The 18,347-nt window shown below is 40.6% G+C and overlaps 1 protein-coding gene across 1 annotated transcript in view; it reads left to right on the top strand.

Annotated features, from left to right (window-relative positions):
* Positions 1-4,333: 4,333 nt before the first annotated feature.
* bmper (BMP binding endothelial regulator) overlaps positions 4,334-18,347 on the top strand; it is a 41,928-nt gene continuing 27,914 nt past the window's right edge. Inside the window, exons 1-4 of the mRNA XM_085176816.1 lie at positions 4,334-7,152; positions 7,244-11,370; positions 11,661-11,800; positions 17,288-17,373. Of these exons, the coding sequence (XP_085032942.1) occupies positions 11,695-11,800; positions 17,288-17,373 (192 nt within the window). The 5' untranslated portion in view covers positions 4,334-7,152; positions 7,244-11,370; positions 11,661-11,694. The remainder of the gene's footprint in view (positions 7,153-7,243; positions 11,371-11,660; positions 11,801-17,287; positions 17,374-18,347) is intronic.

The raw sequence follows: 18,347 nt of genomic DNA, 5'->3' as shown, positions 1-18,347 counted from the left end.
TGTTTAGCTGTTTTATTGTAATAAGATAACAACGTTAGCCTTTTCTGCAGCTATAGGGCATATATGGTATCACTCTTGGCTGGAAGCAGTGCTTAAACAATGGAAAAAAACCACAAACTTTGTCCAAAAACCTCTCATGTTTAGCTGTTTTCCACTTTTTCTTTGGTCATTTTAGCCTTTTTTGGCCAGGGTGAAGGGAGTATCTGCCATCAAACAAGAAGACAGCCTCATGTAACTACGACGGTGTTTGCTAGTTCACCTTACATGCATTAATATAATAACGTGGTTAGCCTACTCAACGTAAATTACACACGAACAACATTAAGCTACTGATCCAGAGAAGAACAGCTGCTGCTGCCATCATCATCTGTCATCATTTCTGCTACACTGGCAGGGCTAGGGGCCAGAACTCTCCTCTTCGGGTTTTTGGGGGATGTTGCAAACTCCGGGTCCGATAACAGGCACCACACCCGCAGTAGATGTGCTGCTCGGTGTGAGGTCTCGCAGCAAGCTATCAAATACGGCGCATTTCTCGACTTTTAAAAAAACGTTATGCGTCGCCAGGTGTTTCATCAGATTCGAGGTGTTACGTCCTTTGCACAGTATCACCTTAAAGCACTTGTTGCAAGCTGCTGAGAAGTACAGTGAAGTACAGACAGACTTTTGACCGCTTCGCCTTGGGCATTTTTAATCTGTAGCTCTGCTCTAAAAGAACGTACGTACCTGGGCCCGCCTACTATCCTTGGAAAGGTAAAGTGATTGGCTAGAATTCAAAGTGTATGACATCTTAGGAAAATAAAGCACCGAAATAAAGCAACGAAATGTTCGCTGCTTTTCGGTCTGGTTACTACCGTTTATGTCAGAACCGGTGCCATAATGGTACCGGATGCCGGTACCCATCCCTACTCATTTCTCAGTTATTTGCTCCATACTGACATGATAGCATCACACAGTTGCTGCTGATTTGCCAGCTGCACATCCATAATGTAAATCTCCTGCTCCACCGCATCCCAAAGGTGCTCTATTGGATTGAGATCTGGTGACTGTGTAGACCATTCAAAATATGCTCAGATATACCCACCAGCATCCTGTAACAAAGCAGTTGGGGGTGGATCAAGGCAGGATGTATCCATGCTTTCATGTTGTTTACGTGAAATTCTGACCCTGCCACCAAAATGATGCAGCAGAAATCTGAACAGCAATTTTGGTGAACCTTTGTAAATTGTAGCCTCAGTTTTTTGTTCTTACCTGACAGACATAGTACTGAATGTGGTCTTCAGCTGGTCCTGTAGCCCATCTGCTTAAAATTTGATGCATTTAGAAATGCTGTTCTGCATGACTTGGTTGTAACCAGTCGTTACTATTTACTATTTCTCTGACTGGGAATTCACTGGATATTTTCACACCATTTTCCGTAAACCCAAGAGTCAGACCAACCAAAATCTTGCCGTGTTCAAAGTCACTTAAATTACCTTTCTTCATATTTCTGATCCTTAGTTTGTTGTTCGGTCGTTTTGACCATGTCTGTATGCATAAATACATGAAGTTACTGCCATGTAATTGGCTGATTAGATATTTGTGTTAATGAACAGTTGTAAAGTTTCCAGTGAGTCTATAATAATTGTTGCAGCAACTTAGGTCAGCACCTTGTGCATATTTAGCATACCGACTGGAGCAGCCAGGGATCGAGCCACCAACCTTCCAGTTTGTAGATTTGGTACTCTACCTCTATCCAGAGCTACACCCTCATTACTCTACATTCTGATGTGTTTATATTTATGTTTAAAAAGCACCAGAAGTTCCTCTGAGATGAATGAAGTTCTAATCTTATATTTGTAGCAGAGACGAATGCACAAGAAACAAAACGCTCATTTAGACTAGTTACCAAAGCTTCACCTTGGAGCAAAGACGTGTCTATAGGTCTTTCAGCATGCTTCATTCAATTTCACCTTTTTAGTGCAACGATTGCTTAACTTAGTAAATCTTGGGACAAGATTTTCCTCTTTGAATTCCAGCAAAGATGACCTTTTCACATGGCAAACGGTTAAATGTGCAAATTTCCATCATTTCTCACACGCTTACATTTCTGTGTTTCCACAGAGAGTTGTGGACAAAGAGTGAAAGCCAACCTAACACTTGTCAAGTTGAGAAACGGAGCTCAGTCTGACCACTTTTGAAGTGATCCCCTTTTGTTTATTCTTTTCCCCTCTTTTTGGGCTGCGCGGGCGAGATCAGCTGCAGATTGGGTAACGGTGCTAAAGCAGAGCTGCTGCTGTTTAAGTTGGCAGCAGCTCCCAGTGTGTGTACATGTAGGAGCGCTACAGATAGAGTTACACTGCCACAAAAACTCTCTCAATTTTTGTTTCCTTTTCTCATTTGGTCAAATATTTTCATTTCACTCTTTCAGCTCATACCTGCCATTACGTCTCTCTTTTCAAAAAACGTGATCTTTGTTTTTCTTTAGTTATATTTATCCCCGCTGTCATCTGTCTTTACAGTTTCTCGTGAATTTCTTCTGTTCTTATCCCTCTTTCCTCTCCCAATGTTTTTTCTCTCTCTGTTGTATCTTACATCTCTCGCTCTTGCTCACTCCTTATCAGTTTCTTCCTTTCGGTATTTTTTTTTTAAAACTCTGTTTAGGTTTCCATTTCCTCTTTCACTAACTCTTTCCCAATCTTTTACTTATGGTCTTGATTATCTTCTTTCATCGTCCCTTTTAACTTTCACCCTTTGGTCGGTCTCTCTTAGCATTTTATCCTCTTTCCCACCACTTCATCCGTCCATCTGTCATCCCTCACAGAATTACCTGACTCTCTTTGTTGTTTTCTTTCCTCTTTCAGCACTTTGCAGCTCCTTCTCCACCCATAGCAACTTTTCCTGGAAATCTTTAACTTTTTCAAAAGCTCATGAACTCAAAAGCTCTACCCCCTTTGTCCACATGACGTTCCAACTTTAGATCTTTGGACATAATTCTGACCTTACGAAAAAAAAAAAGAAAAGAATAAAAGACTCCCTGCATCCCTGCAGCACAAACAGAAATAGTTTTCGATATTTGTGTAGAATAATAAACATGCGTCGGGTACGAACAAATGGAAAGGGTCAAAAGAAATGGATTAAACTCAACTAAAGACACAGATGAAAAATATCTCATAAGGTTCGAGGAGTGTTTGAAAATGTTACACGTCCTCTGATTTATGGTTCTTACAATACTTATTTTTGTATGTCAAAATCCGGTTAACTAGTCACACAGAGTTCAGCTCTTCCTGCGAAATGAATGTTGCACAAGAATCGGTCACATGTGTAGTCAGCGTGTTAGTCTCACACTGGAGTGTGTTTATCTGGAGCATTTTTTGTGTGCCTGTAATTGTTTCGGATGAGTTTTTCATTCTGTCCTGTTCTTTTTTTCTTCTGCTCCCTCTTTTTCAAACTCAGCATTCATCTTGAAGGTTGAAGATAAAATGAAGATTTCCAAAAAAAAAAAGGCTGCTGTAGAACAGACAGCTAAACGATGCTGTGCTGTGCCAAATCCAGGTCTGTTGGATGTCCAAGCTACTTTCTGTTCCACCATTTGGTTCGTTTTTCCATCACAAAACGAATTAGTCCCCACTTTTTCTTCCTGTCTCCTTGCCTCCTCCTTTCTTTACTTTTGCCATTTCTGTTTCATTCTGCTTAGTGTTTATGTGTTTTAAACACTTTCCCAGATTTAGTTTTTTCCTCATCAGTAACTTCTTCCCTCTTTCACGCCTGTAGTAAATCAGCACTGATGTGAGGAACCACTAAACGTAGCTGCACACGCCCAACTGTTAAAAACATCAAACAATACTTCAACAATCAAAGTGTAACGGGGGCCGCAGTGGCAGTTTGGACAGAGCGCAGAGTTGGGATTCAGACACCGAGGAGCAGACGTCTCTTCTGGGGTTTTATTTCCAAGCTTATTTCTGTCTCTCTGGGTTTAAGGCGTAAACAAACTGGATTAGATAATTGCCGCATCATTTTACTCTCGCTGCAGATTTGAAGCGTCAGCAACGTTTCATTTCTGCCACGGGGAACTTAAGCTCGGATTTCTTTTTTTGTGTGAACAATGCTGATCCTGTGTTTTGATCCCAGTGGAAAATTACAAGAAATGATCTTTCCTTGGTAACGCAGCTACATCGTGTTTTTACTTCACAAAGTGATGTTATCACATTTCAGTCTTTTATGTGAAAGGACAATAGAAAATAGTATTTATGATATGATTTGTTCCATTTTGTAAGAATTCATCTTTGTGTCCATTTTTGCCATAAAATTATTTAAAATAAATACGTTTATTTATCTACTTGTTTTACAGATTTATTTACCGATTTATTTACAGATATTCAATACAAACGTCTTCAATATATTTGCTATAAAAACACAGTTATAGTGCAATAATATTCCCTGAATTACACCGAATCAAATTTAATCCCTTAAAAAATGTAGGCATTGACTTTAATTTTTGTGATCATGGGAAATAAAAACTGAAAATCATAATTTATACAAGTGTCAGTGTCATGAGTCAGAGTGAAAGGTTTGTAAAATTTCTCCAATAATAACTTTTATGAAAAATATCTTGTCCCCCCTGAAATTATACTTGGATTCAAGTTTCTTTGCATCTCTCTGATCATTTCTCTGGTGATTTGTCTATATCATGTTTTCATGACACTTTGGCAAGTTATATAAAACCAAAACTAAATGTGAAAGACCCTTTTAGTTAAGCAACATAAAAATAAAAATATATTAAACGTTGGTTGTCTTTATTGGAGAGGTTGCTGCCGTCAGGGAGCCCTGTTGCCGTGGAGAAGGGCTTGCTTGGCCTGCAGAGATGTTTAGGTAGATCATAAGGGTCAAAGTGAGTATTTCTTAATGTTGTGGCTGATACGTGTATGTCTCCAACCTTCAGAACTACCACTCTACTTCTTATTTTAGCTGCTCTCTTTAGGAGTGGATCATCTGCTTCGATCTCACCTCAGCATCCTCCTCTGTCACATCAACCCTCTGCATGTGCTCCTTCATGACCTCCATTATTTTCTCTGAGGTCTTCCTTGTTTTACCCATATTCACCATCCTTTGTCCAGTATCTCCAAACCATCTCAGCCTTGGCTTTCCAACTTCGTCTCCAGACTTTTTAACCTGAGCTGTCCCTCTGATGTACTCATTTCCAGTCTTGTCCATTCTGGTCTCTCCCAGTGGAAATCTTAACATCTTCAATTCTGCCACCTGCAGCTCAGCTTCCTATCTTTTTATCAGTGCCACTGACTCTGAATCATACATCACAGCAGGTCTCACTACCATCTTGTGAGCCTTATCTTTCACTCTGGCAGTTTTCATAGTGAAGCTTAATAATTTTTGGCTGTACTTTCAGGTATTTTCTCCTGCACATAAACAAACCTGTTGCTGAATGTGTGCAATTCACTTTGTCTCACATCAGCTGAGTTTGAATTCCTACTCATCATGTTTTTTTTTCTTTGACATGTAAAAACAGCCACTCTCAACTGATCTCAAAGACGACATCCCCACATTTTAATTATAGTTTGCTCTCTTTAGTGTCTGAGCCAGCTTCCAGGTTTGCTGCAGCATTGTTTCCCCTGATGGACTATTTCCACAAGTCACTGCATGGCTTCTAAACTTTACCTTATTATGATGTATTAAAAACAAAAAACGCAAGTCTCCCTTTTCTAAATGCTAGACATGCTTTACATATTTGAAACCTGCATGGATTAAAAGAAGAGCATCTTTCAGGATCTTTTGCTTGTTAGACAAATATGTGAACCACTACACTGTGAAGCCTGCATTGATTAAACACACGCAAAAAAATGACCCTAGCAGCACTTGTATTTTCATAATGATGGTTTTTGTAGGCAATGCTTTTTGGCCCAGCTGAGTGGCATTGTCATATGAAGGTCTCCCTCAGTGATGGGTGTAATAAAGAGAGCTAGATAATAGAATCTACCAAGTTGTTCTGCTTGCTTCCACAATTTTAGCCCCTTTTGATCATGCACTTTATAGCTATGGGATGAAATAAAGTCTCTTCTAGACTTTCCAAATGTTATTAATGGATAAAGATGGTTTTTTTTTTAAAATAATAAAACAAGTCATTTCCTGGGGTTTGTAATACACTCAAAGATTTATTCACCATTTTACAGCAACTACTGTTCCCGTGTCCAGTGTTATTGTCTCTTGGAGGAAAAAGACTTTTTGCGCCAGCGTTCGTCACGTGATATGAGAAAGTTGTAATAATGCTGTTTGGCCACTGTGCAAAAATCACAGCACAGTTCCTTGCTTCTGTGTGTGTTCCTGTGCTGGTCCAAAGCAGCAGGTAATGAGCTGAAAACTAATCTCTGCTGCAATCATGGAAAACCCCTCCTCGCAACTGCAATTTGACTGTTTTTCTTTTTCTAACTTGAGCTGAAATTTACAAAGTCAATTATCTGCCAAGTGAGTTTCATGACCTTTGGGCCTTTAAAACCTATAAGAACAGCATTCCTTGCTTCCTTCCTGCAGAATGTCCTTTCTGCAGATATGTGGCTTCTGTCCGACAGCAGTGATACATGCCAAGAGATTAGCTTGTAGCCCGACTTCCCTGTAAGAAACTTGTAAAACCAGAAGAGTACGCAGCGTGATAGATCCCAGAGCTCCCGCACTAATTCAGCAGCTCTCTAAAAACATACCTTCCTGCTCTCTGAATGATACATGGAAAACACTTCACTTCTTCACATAAGCAGCTTGAGCTGTTAGTTACATCTTGAAATATACAAGCCACCAAACCCTCCATTTTGCATTTACACTTTATACACAGTTTCCAGGGTGTTCGTCTGAGGCTGTTCATAAATGCCTCCATAAACATCTTAAATATCTGCAGTTTAGTTCATTACAAGGATGTAAAATGCAACAACTTCATGTCACAATTTGGGTTTTTATTGTATAGCTCCACCTTATGTGCTGCCAGCTGTGATCCATGGCTGCAGGAAGAAGCATCAACATTTTGGCTACTGGCAACATCGACATAAACTCATTCATCTGACTCGTCTTGGTGGTTTAAATATTAAATGTGGGATCTTTTTTCATTATTTATTCCCTCTCACAGGTACCACTTTGTAAGGTGACATGTTTTATAATTAAGTAGCTTAAACTGTTGTTTTCTCTGATGACACCAGTTGGACCAGACAGAAATGTTTCAAAAACTACTGCTTTGATCGCTGTCACGTGTTATTCTTCCAATGGATAGATTCTATCCATTCTCTCTTTTTTCTCTAGCAAATGATGCAAACATCCAACACAGTTTGACTAGACATTAAAACATCTGCAACGAGCCTGCTCCCGAGTACAAGGTCAGTGAAATCTGTCCGTGTGTGAAAAGTGCATGTTGTTAATTTACAGTGAGTGAGTGGGCATCATGTGTGCTGCTGCCTCTGGGTCATGTTCCACCTCCTCCTCCTGAACTCAATGGAAGATTTCCAGTTGTGAGATAGTGCCTTGTCCCCTGTTGTGTTGTTATATGTGAGAAAGCGTGACTTTGGACAACATCCTGACCAGGAGCATTCCTGACATCGTCATTGTCACCTCTGAGCCTCTGAGCCAGACCTACCGACTGCAGGGGGGCCTTAACCTCGGGGCTTTTGTGGCCCCGGCTGCCGTCTGCGGCCAGTTTGAATGCAGGAGGGTCATCACACACCCTGAAAACCTCCTGTGTCCACAAGCCAGCCAACTACCATAAGAAAATGTCTTTTCGTCTCCTCACCTTGCTTTTGAACACATACTGTATCTATCTGACTTTCTCATTTGTTGATATTTTCACCGAGTTTGTGAGTGGTTACATGAAAATAGCAAATTAACAAAAATTATGAGGTTTGTAAGATGTATGAAGCAGTTTTTAATCTTTCAGACTTCTATAAAACTGAAGCATTTAATTTCACTTCAGCACAACTTGATTAATCAGTCTTGAGGAAATTCATTCAAAGCAGCCTGTATTCAAAAGAGGGAGAAAATAAAACCCAGGATAACAGGCTTTTGTAAAAGTTACAAAAAAATTTGATTCACTTAATACAACTGATGAGATAAAAAAAAAAAAAAAAAAGGAAATCAGGACTGATGCCATAAAATGGGACAATATATTTATATAGTTTTTAAAGAAAAGTATAGCCGATATTTGAGTCCCAGTAGCACCTGCTTTGGGTTCTGCAGCATCCTTCATGACTTTCTCCAACATTTCCTCAGTCTGTGTGTGTGTTTATGCGTTTGTGTGTGGATGATCATTAAAGGACCATCTGCAGTCAGATCAGGTAGACCCCCTTCTTCTCCCTGTTGCCATCTAGTGGTTAATATTACTGAAATTCAATCTCACTGCAACAGTCTTTACCTTTAACAGGACCTTTCATGGTCTCATTTGAACACACTGTGCTTTTTTCTTTCTGTTTTAACCACATAAAGTCTTTCGCCACACACATTATGTCTTGATCTTTATCTCTTTAACATGTGCAGCATGCTTTTTTTTTTTACAAGCTTACTTTTAAAAGCACAGTTTCCTTTTTTCTATCTGCAACACAAACACACACTTTACTCTTTGGACTCTCTTCCTCTCTGTCTCATTTGACTGATGCACACCTCAGCTCTGCTTGCGCATGGTGTGTGTTTTCAGTGTGCAGCAGCACATTTGGAGCAGCGGCTGATGCTCAGTTAAAAGCTGCTGGGTGGGTCCTAATTATTTCTTTGAAGACTTGCTTTTCCTCCCCGTCTGAGCATCTGATGAGCTTCACTTTAAAGAGGCCAGACACACACATACACAGACACTGTCATGCAACCTGCCTGATCTGTCACATGAGGCTTTGAAATACTGACTCCAGACTGCAGATTTATGGGAACTTAATGCGGGAATATAGAGACGTTTATGATGTGAAGGAGCATGCTGAGTCCGACACAAAGGAGGGAAGGGGTGTTTCCAAAAATTAGCAAAAAACAGAACTAATCTTACAACCTAAACAACCACATCAGTGGTTTGTTGCTTCTTTCGGGGACTTTTCAGGACACAACCATTGATATAGGGCTGTAAAATAAACAGTAACAAAACCATTAGAAAGTATTTATATAATTTGACAATGCTATGGTCAAGAGATGTGGAGAGAATCTTTATGCTCAAAATAAGAAGGTACTGCGCATGCTCTTTACTTCATGTAGCATCAGCCCATTAATCCACCCCAACATCCTCCCGAGTAGCCTCCTAATAACGGCTCTTGTTAGTATGGCCACTAGAGGGCGAAATCATTCGATCGTAAACATATGGGTGTGAAAACTGAATAAAATGTTAATGTGCATTTTTAAATGGAAAACAAAAGCCAGAAATCCTTTGCTCACTCCTCATAATATAATGCTTACATTTGTTTCCCCTAGAGAATCCACCAGACCCCAGTTTGGCAACTGTGGACCTTTGACCCTTTCAAAAGCCACTAATGGAGCCTTAAAAGTCCTGTGTCAGGAACCAGGACTTGTTTATTGTGAAATTAATTGAGATAGAAACTAATTTTCAGCATGGCTTAATTCAGGGCTAGGTAATATATTTCCTCAAGAGGCCACACGAGAAACTGAGACTGCTGTGGAGGACTGCACCAATAAAGTTATAAAGAAGTAAAATTAATACTGAGCAGTTCAGCTTATTTGCGTGGCCCTCCGGGACAGTCTCAGTTTCTCATGTGGTACCTTTGGGAAAGTTTACTGCCCACCCCTGGAATCGGCGTGAAGTTTGATCATAAAACCAAAGCATACATATGCGCAGGCTCAACTACATTATATAAATAAAAGAATGTAAACATTCTGAGATTAATCTTGTACTGTAACACCTTTTACTTCTCTTGTGTAATACTCTTAACCAAATGTTGGAATCTGGCTGCACGGATTTGCTCCTGTACAGTCATAAGAGTGCTAATGAGGTCCATCACTGCTGGGCAAGGTCTAGCTTGCAACCAATGTTCCACTTCATCTCAAAATTATTGGATTGGACTTAATTTTGGGCTATGTGCAAGACAGTCAGGTTCTTCATCACCAGACTGGGAAATGGATTTCTTTGTGTAGTTAGCTTTGTGCTGTGAGGACTTTCATGTTGTAACAGGAAAGCTGTTGAAACACATATTGTCTCTGATGTGATGCTAGAGCATTAAAATTCCCCTTCATTGTGATTAAGGAGCCTAAGACAAAACGGGGGAAAAAAGGTCCAGACCTAAAGTAAACATGGTGACATAATTTTACACTAAACAGGACACAATAACAATCTATAAAAAAGGAAGTAATGAATCAATTAATTACTAGTAACAGTCACGGAGATAAATCCTTTTTTCTTGCCTCTAATATTCACTTATCAATACATTTATTAGGGTAATCATTGTGGTATTCTGCTACTTGTGTCACAATAACCCACTTAGCGAGGAGAGATTAAGTGAAATAAAGGCTAGAACTTGTGAGTGTGCTAAATAATGACATTTTAGAAGAAAGCTGGCTTCTTCAAGAAACACACACGTTGCACTTGATTTTTTTCATCATCTCTCTTTCCTTTCCTTTTTTCTTCTCCGGTGTTTTTCTTCTTTTTTAAGTCCATAAACTTACAGAGTGGAGACATAAAGCTCTCCTGGCTTGTTGGTAATGTAACTTTATCTCTCTCTCTCTTTCTCTCTCACTCACACAGGGGGAGAGAGAGAGATACAGGGGGATTTACATTAGCTGCACAAACGCTCAGAAGCAGTCAAACAGAAGTAGTAGCTTTCATTATTTTATTTATTTATTTATTTATTTATTTTTAAAGTAGTAGCAGCAGGAGGACCAGGGTTTGGGGGTCACAGCAGGAAACCTGAATATGGGGACCAGAGAGGGTCTGGGTTAGGGGGTATGGAGGAAGTTTTGGAGAGATCTGGAGACGGGAGGAGGTCCGGGTTTCACAGAGGAGGCAGGACTTTCTGGCTCCGTGGTGCGCTCCGACACCAGAGGTCCGCTTTAATACCGGGGGTGGAGGAGGAGAAGCAGGTCGACTATTTACACCGCTCAGCCAGAGAGAGGCTGCAGACCGCTTCTCCGCCCCGAAAGAGTCGGCATCGAGCATCCATGTGACAAGCGGACTTTGGGATTGGGAGCGCAGATTAAGACAGGTTTACTTCTTGGAAAAAAATTGACTCGCTGGCTGGAAGACGTTTGAGTTTTAAACTCTCCTGTTGATATAAATGTGCACGTGTACATCAGAGCTGCATTTACCTCGCACACTTCGGTCTGGACTCTTCTGACAGTCGGAGTGGAGCAAAAGTCACTTTAACAACTCACAGCTCGCCGTTCCTCTCAGGATATTCACGCCTGCAAAATCTGAGACTGCTTCTCTATGTAAATATTTTCAATTCGTTCGCAGACTGTGTTTTTTTCCGCAGGGCGTGCGCGGCACAGCTGTCTCCTGCTTGCCGGCGCGTCTTTGTCATTTTAATATCACTGTAATCACCGCGCGTCTGGCTGATTGCCACTTCGCATTTCAGCTCAAACTGACAAACTGAGGAGATTTTCTCTCCTGGTTGACATGCAGACCAGAAGTTTTCGAGATTAGCTTTGATTGTGGAATTTTTTATCTTCATTGTTTTCCTTTGGATTGATTTTATTTATCCCTTCATTTCCCCCCCAAGCTCTTTGATTCTTCTTCCTGGAGCAAACCCGAGGATGTTGTTCCGCTGGTTGAACCCTCCCTCCTGGTCCACCTGTAGGTTTTTCTTTTGCTTTTTGCTGCTGCTCCAAACGCCCCAGTCTTCCTCTCCGCTAATTACAGGTAAGATTAAAGGGATCATAAGGCTTCATAATAACACATCACAACTCCCTCCGTGCGTAAAAATCTACCCAAACCCCTGGTTATTTAGTCTGCTGCCGCGTCTCCTTGCTCCTTCGGTCTTTTTTTACTTTTCCAAGAGTAGCGCACCAAACCAAAGTCACTCCAGCTTCTATATATCTGATGACCAGTAATGTGGCAGCGCAGGGAAGGGTTCAGGAAGCGCTGATGATAACCTTCAGTTTGTTTCACGATCACAAGGAAGCAGAAAAGGATGAAAAGCGGTTTTATTTTACCCGTTTTATTACCCGTTTTCCTAACGATTCCTTAACATCACCGTAAATTATTTTTGTTTTTTAAGCTCACCAAAATGTGTATATTTTAAAGTTTTTTAGAAAATAGTATTTACAGATTTTGTTTTTACTTATTTTTTCTCTCGAACAAGCAACGTTTATCTGGGCTTTTTACGGGAAAGTCTATCACGCGATTATAAACTTCACCCGGGATTATCCTCTCTGTGCCACCCTGCGGGGAATACGCTTGTGCTTCTATTTGAAGAACCTTGTTATTTGCAGGAAGTGGTTTTCTGTCATAGCTATCACGATGAGCCAATATCAAAGTGATTTACATCAAACTTACAAAAATTACACGATGATTCGGATCATTATGATGCAAGGTCTGCGTAGAATTATAAGTGACTTTAACTCAAATTGATATTTGTGTCACTTTGGGTTGTAATTAACCCAGTTTTTAGTTACAAGCAGGCTGTAAAGTGAAACCCACTTTCCTTAACCAGCTCTAATTTAACAGCACTCTGTCTTCCCTCCTGAGCGGCCTCCCTGTTTGGGGCTAAACGCGCGCTCTCTCCCCGGCTTGCTCACCCTCTTTTGACAGCCAGATTGCATCATAGGATATCGGTTGTTTGCCCTACAGCAAAGTGTGAGAAAAATAGAAGTGGAGTGAATGAAAGGTGGATGTGGTGGTGCGCGCTGGCCGGGCTCCTCAGCCAGTCAGCCCGGCGTGTGTGCGTCTTATCGCTGGGTAAACAGCTTTGTGAAGCACGAGACTTCTGCTGCTGACCTGCTTTTACTGACCTAACCTGGCATTTGATAATGATAATTTATTTTTCTTCTGTGTCCTCCAGGTCATTGGTAGTGTTGCCATGGCCACAGTGGACTCATGTCATCATAAACTGATTAATTAAAGGAGAAAATGTGATTTAGAGCAGACGTTTTACTTCAGCTTTAAACACTAATACAGACCTCAGCATAACAAGGAGCGCCATAAATGACTTTATGCACATCCGCTGCGGTCCTGATAAGAACGAGTTCTGGTTTTAGGGGTCCCCCTCTCTTAGCAGTTATCTTATTTTCCTGAAGCAAACCCGGATAGATGAGAACCAGATCAGGGACAAAACGTGTACCAGATGGGTATCCCTAGTGTATCTGTTTGACATAAAACAGCGTGAGAAACCCCTGAGAACCAACAGCCTCTTTATCATCTGCACCATTACGATCCCAGCAGATCAGATTCCCCCACCTGGCATCCCAAACACGCGCTGTATCATCTGCCTATTGTCTGCTGAACCACAGACCAGGAGTTTCTGAGCTGTTTGAGGTCTTGCAGTCAGATGGTTGAACGTGTCAGTGCAGCAGGTGGAGCAGCCGCTTCAGAGGTCATCCTGACCACTAGAGTGTCCACAGCCACAGTAGAACGTGTTTAAATCCACTTCGCAGCACTTGTTACATTTTTTTGCAAACATTTACTGAATCAGAACTGTTAATGATACTTATATGAGTCCTGCATTGCTATGCATTGACATGTAAGTGAGGCTAGTGACTTAATTGTCTGGAGAAAACCTTTGAGTCAAATATAATTATAATTATTATTTATTAGACCGATATTTCGCGGATTAGTCTGAGAACTGTTTCTCCAAAATTGCATGAATGTGTATTTGCTGGCAATTTTTTTTCAAGGTTAACAAAACTCAGATATAAATGTTGTCTTAAAGTCACACCAAGTTGTCTGCATTACCAAAAAGGCCCAGCTCTTCAGAAACATGATGGAATAAGGTAGAATAATTTAATATATTTTAGTGTTTTCATTTTTTATTTCAAGTGAAAAACTGCCGCATTTATTTGACAGGATTTATTTCAACATACAAAACAGGCAGAAAACATGATGGTTGTAAGATTTATTAGATGAAACCACCTGACAGTATATGAAGCAGTTAACATTTGCTCCACCTGCTGTGCCTGAAATTACTTTAATGCATCAGTTTTATTTCTTGTTTGTATAAAATGTGCAGTACATTCACAGTTAAAGCTAATTAGAGAGATTTTACAGAGCAAGTAGCAACAGAGTGTGAAATTGTTTGTCAAGGAGCTGAAAGGGTTAATATAGATACATTTGACATTTAGCAGTCTCTCTGTCAATTCAAACAAAAGATTTATTAGATTTTAATCTCAGCTGTGGTGTTTTTGCCGATTTGCCGATCAGAGTCAGATAGTGATCTCTGAGGAAAGACAGGCTACAGATCTGAGTCAGCTTGAGCTCCGGCACTATTAATGGCTTTCTGAACTACTTCATCTGCCTTTTACTTGCAGCACTTGGCAGAGGGTTGAAATAGAGAGGAACTATATAAATGCATCAGTTATAATGTCTATATTGACAGTGCTGGGATATGAGGCAAATCTAGCAGCTGGAAAATGAGAGTTTGGGTTTTTTGGCACTGTAAAAAAAAGGCTTGGGACCCCCACCCACCTACACCCCTTTTCCCTTCCATCCCTCACCCCCCGACACTTATAGGTCCACCAGTTTAATTACACTCGAAAGGTTGTAAATTTTACAGTGGCGGAGTCGGTAGGGTTTGTCTGCTCTGCCCGAATCCACAGGCTCAGGCTGGTTTACTGCTGAACTCAGAGGGACAAAAACAGACGGCATGACTCGCTGCTATAAGGAACTATTGTTGCAGCGTGGAATCTAAGTTTACTGCATTACAAGCCTGATATAAACATTGCTAAGATCTTTATGACTTCAGACATGAGCTGATGTTACCGTTGCTACGGCCTTCAGCCTTTTCATTCAATCATGCTCCATATTTAATTTACAGTGATAGTGGATTTAAAATCCAGTGTCATTTTGGTCTTATTGGGTGCTTGATTTTAGCCAGGGGAACACATGAGCTCTTTTTCTTTACCAGCAACCATCAAAATCTTTTTTTTTCCCAAAGTGAAATGACACCTGTTGCCAGCAGAGTTTATCAGATGTATCTAGTCAGCTTATTTTGGGGACAAAAATCTTGCAAAAAGTCTTTATATTTGGTTATGATGGCCGGACTTCATGGTAAAAAAAAAAGTAAAGGACTGTCACTAAATTCAGTGTATTTAGGGAGAAAACTAGAACTGCTTAGTCCCTTTATCATAGTGTGCAAGAATTCATGTCTAATTGTTAACATAACCTGTTTTGTCTTTCTATAACTTAGCTAAATTGCTTGTAACCGATGTGTTTGGCAAGCGCAACACTAACTCAGGTAATGTAAACGTTCCCAAATCCAATAAAGAGCAGCACAGAGCTGCTGCAGTGATTTAACTGCAAAAGCATCCAGGTGAGGCTTTCACAGAGCGGGGAAATGCTCCACAGGAAACTAGGATTTATAATATAATCTTTAATCACAAAAACTAGGTACTGACGGGGGATTTTTTGCATTTGGAAATAGGTTGGTAGGTAGTAAATTCAATGGGGTGATGAGCAGATAAAATCCCTAAAGTATCTGTTTCTGTAGAGCAGATTTGTGCCTCGTGCACATTGCTTTGTTTCATGGAAGGCGTTTAGGGGATGGTAGATTCCTGAATTGTCAACATTGCAACAAACCAAACAGTTAGGAGTCAGAGGTCACACTGATAGGAGATCAACCAAAAATATCAAAGTGTCCTGAGTCTTTACCTACAACAGCTTGCCTGGTTTTAATTCAGTCCGTTTCCGTGAGCGATCTCATGGAAAGATGTGGTCCTAAAGAGACCTATGGCAGCAGAAACCAGCACAGAAGGAGGCCATGAGTCCTGTGGCAGCTGTTCAGATGTTTGGGCGGATAGATTTTGTCAAGGTGATAGTATCGCAAATGTACAATCATGAAACTTCACACGTGTGTACTTGAGGTCCAAATGAAGATAGAGTTCAAAGATAGTTGTAGCTGAGTACTTGACCACTAATTACTGAAAGTACAGGGACAATAGCCTCATTTAATGCCTTTATATTCTTGAGATTTGTAATTGCCCATGAGATTTCTGTATTTAGTGCATGAACTGCTGCAGCTGGTGTGAAACCACTGAAATATGGTCTCTAGTTAAAGCATTCAAACTCTTGGGTTTTGAATGCTTTTCATCATCGTGCAATTTAGAAAACAGTTTTTTGGATGAACTGTAAGTTCTGAAACTGTGTTCATTCAGCCATGGAGGAGATACTGCAGACGCACGACAAATTACTGGAAGAAGGAAGCAGTTTCACACTCAGGCTTTAACTTCACCTCAATGACACCCATTCAGCTCTAAAGTAATTAAGAAGGAAGGTTTTAGTTCAGAGAGTCAAAACAAATATAGTGCATGAACTAGTATCAGTCTTTTTGTTTTTTGCTGCTGCAGCTCTCTAAGCAGCAGGAACTGGTGCCTCCGAGATGTTGACATCTGTGTTCTTCTACCCATAAACCCATGGATTTAGGGTCGTTTCCTGTCGTTGGTTCAGATTACATTGGACTCGTAACAAACCGACTGACTCATGTTTACCAGTCTCTTTAGCATGGCTGACATCGTTTTCATTGTTTTCTTATGAGTCTGTCTGTCATCACAACATCATTGTGGTCCTGGAGACATCTACTGTAGCAGAAACCCAACAAAGACAGTTTTGAATACTGTGGCAGGTGTTTTTATGTCTGTCTGTGAACAAATTTAGTCAACACGATACCACCAGAGTCGGGCAAGATACAGTTACAAAACCTTTAGTGTGTAACTGAGATTGAAACAAGAAATAAAGATGAAGGTGAAGATGGACATGCTCCATCCCACGAGTGCTAAGTAACAGCCACTGGAAACAGTTGGTTCATCTAGCATAATTTTTTTAATGACTGGATTGTTGGCAGCGGGGTCTCTACTTTTAATAATCTGAGATATAATGCCACTGCTCTTAACCGGACAGACAAATTAGACTTAAAGTGACCAGTTCAGTACGCTTGTGTAGTAAAAGTCACAATATGTATATTTATGTATTTTAGGCTGCTTCTTTATGTAGATGTTAAATATTTATTATATGTTGATTGTTGCATGTTTAGGACGTATCAAATATCTCCACACTGGCGTAGAAGAAATCCAAGCTTCTTTCTGCTTTGCTTCGCTTGTTGTGTTGTGCAAAAGTATTTAATACAAGCCTGTGTGACATCATCATCATCGTCATCGTTTTTCACTCTCCTACATCTCACCTTCCTCCTGTCTTCTATAGGTACTGAGGCCAGCTGTGACAATGAAGGAGAGGTTCTCCACATCCCCAACATCACCGACAACCCCTGCATCACATGCGTCTGTCTGGTAAGACTAACCTTCTCGTCGCTGTCAGATATGTTGCAGAGGTCGCAGTGTGTCTAATGATAGAGAGGCACTGGCTGCCATGGCGCCCTGCCCTCGCTGTTTTTTCTCGCCTCCTTGACATGTAATTGCCGCTACAGGATTTCCACTCAGAGTGAATGGATAAAATGACCTCTCCGAGCACTGATAGGAGTATTTGTAAAGCCGATTATTGAGCTTTGAGAGGTGTTTCTTATCAGAAGGTTGTGAAAGATTTGTAACAGACTGACGGGACTTTGTAACGCAAGTTTCTGGCAAAGTTTCAGGTCAGATTTGATGGATCTGTTCTTTGATTTGATGTTCGACTTTGTGATTAAAACACTTTAGCGGTATTAAACGTTTGAAGCGTCAACCTCTTTATCACAGTGTATAATGTTTTGTTCACATGACCTGAGGATTGCAAACAGTTGCATTTGCAAGTACAGGAAACCACTTCATAATGAGATTTTTACTATTTTCTTCAAATTTACGACAAAATATCAGTGAAACACGAAGTGGGGATTGTTTATTTTAACATTCATGCTTGTCGTCACGCTGTCTTGGCTCGGCCTGGCTGTTAAAATCAGCCAACAAAACGTTAGGGGGCAACTCTTTCCTGGAACATGTGCTCTTTGACCCCTGCCCTGCACCCTCTCCAAACCTTTACTGCTGTAGAGCCTTTTGTTTTAGAGAATGAGAATGGACCAACAAATCCTTTCTGTGTCACTGCTTTGACACCGGCAGAAAGATTCATTCACATTTCTTTAAAAGCCACCAGAACACAGTTTACCATGCAAGCGTGAGCTCGAGGGCGTGTTGTGTGCGTCTGTGCCGATTTGTTAGTTTACATAAGCTTCACACACTGTATTCCTTTTTATATTTATCTTCACAAAAATGCAAGTTTATGATTGGTTAGAAGCTAAAGCCCAAAATCGGGACCATGCCTCTTGCAGATGGGC

The sequence above is a fragment of the Neolamprologus multifasciatus genome, chromosome 11 (genome assembly GCF_963576455.1).
Source record: "Neolamprologus multifasciatus chromosome 11, fNeoMul1.2, whole genome shotgun sequence".
Taxonomy (NCBI): Eukaryota; Metazoa; Chordata; class Actinopteri; order Cichliformes; family Cichlidae; genus Neolamprologus; species Neolamprologus multifasciatus.
This window is presented reverse-complemented; position numbering and strand designations above follow the sequence as displayed.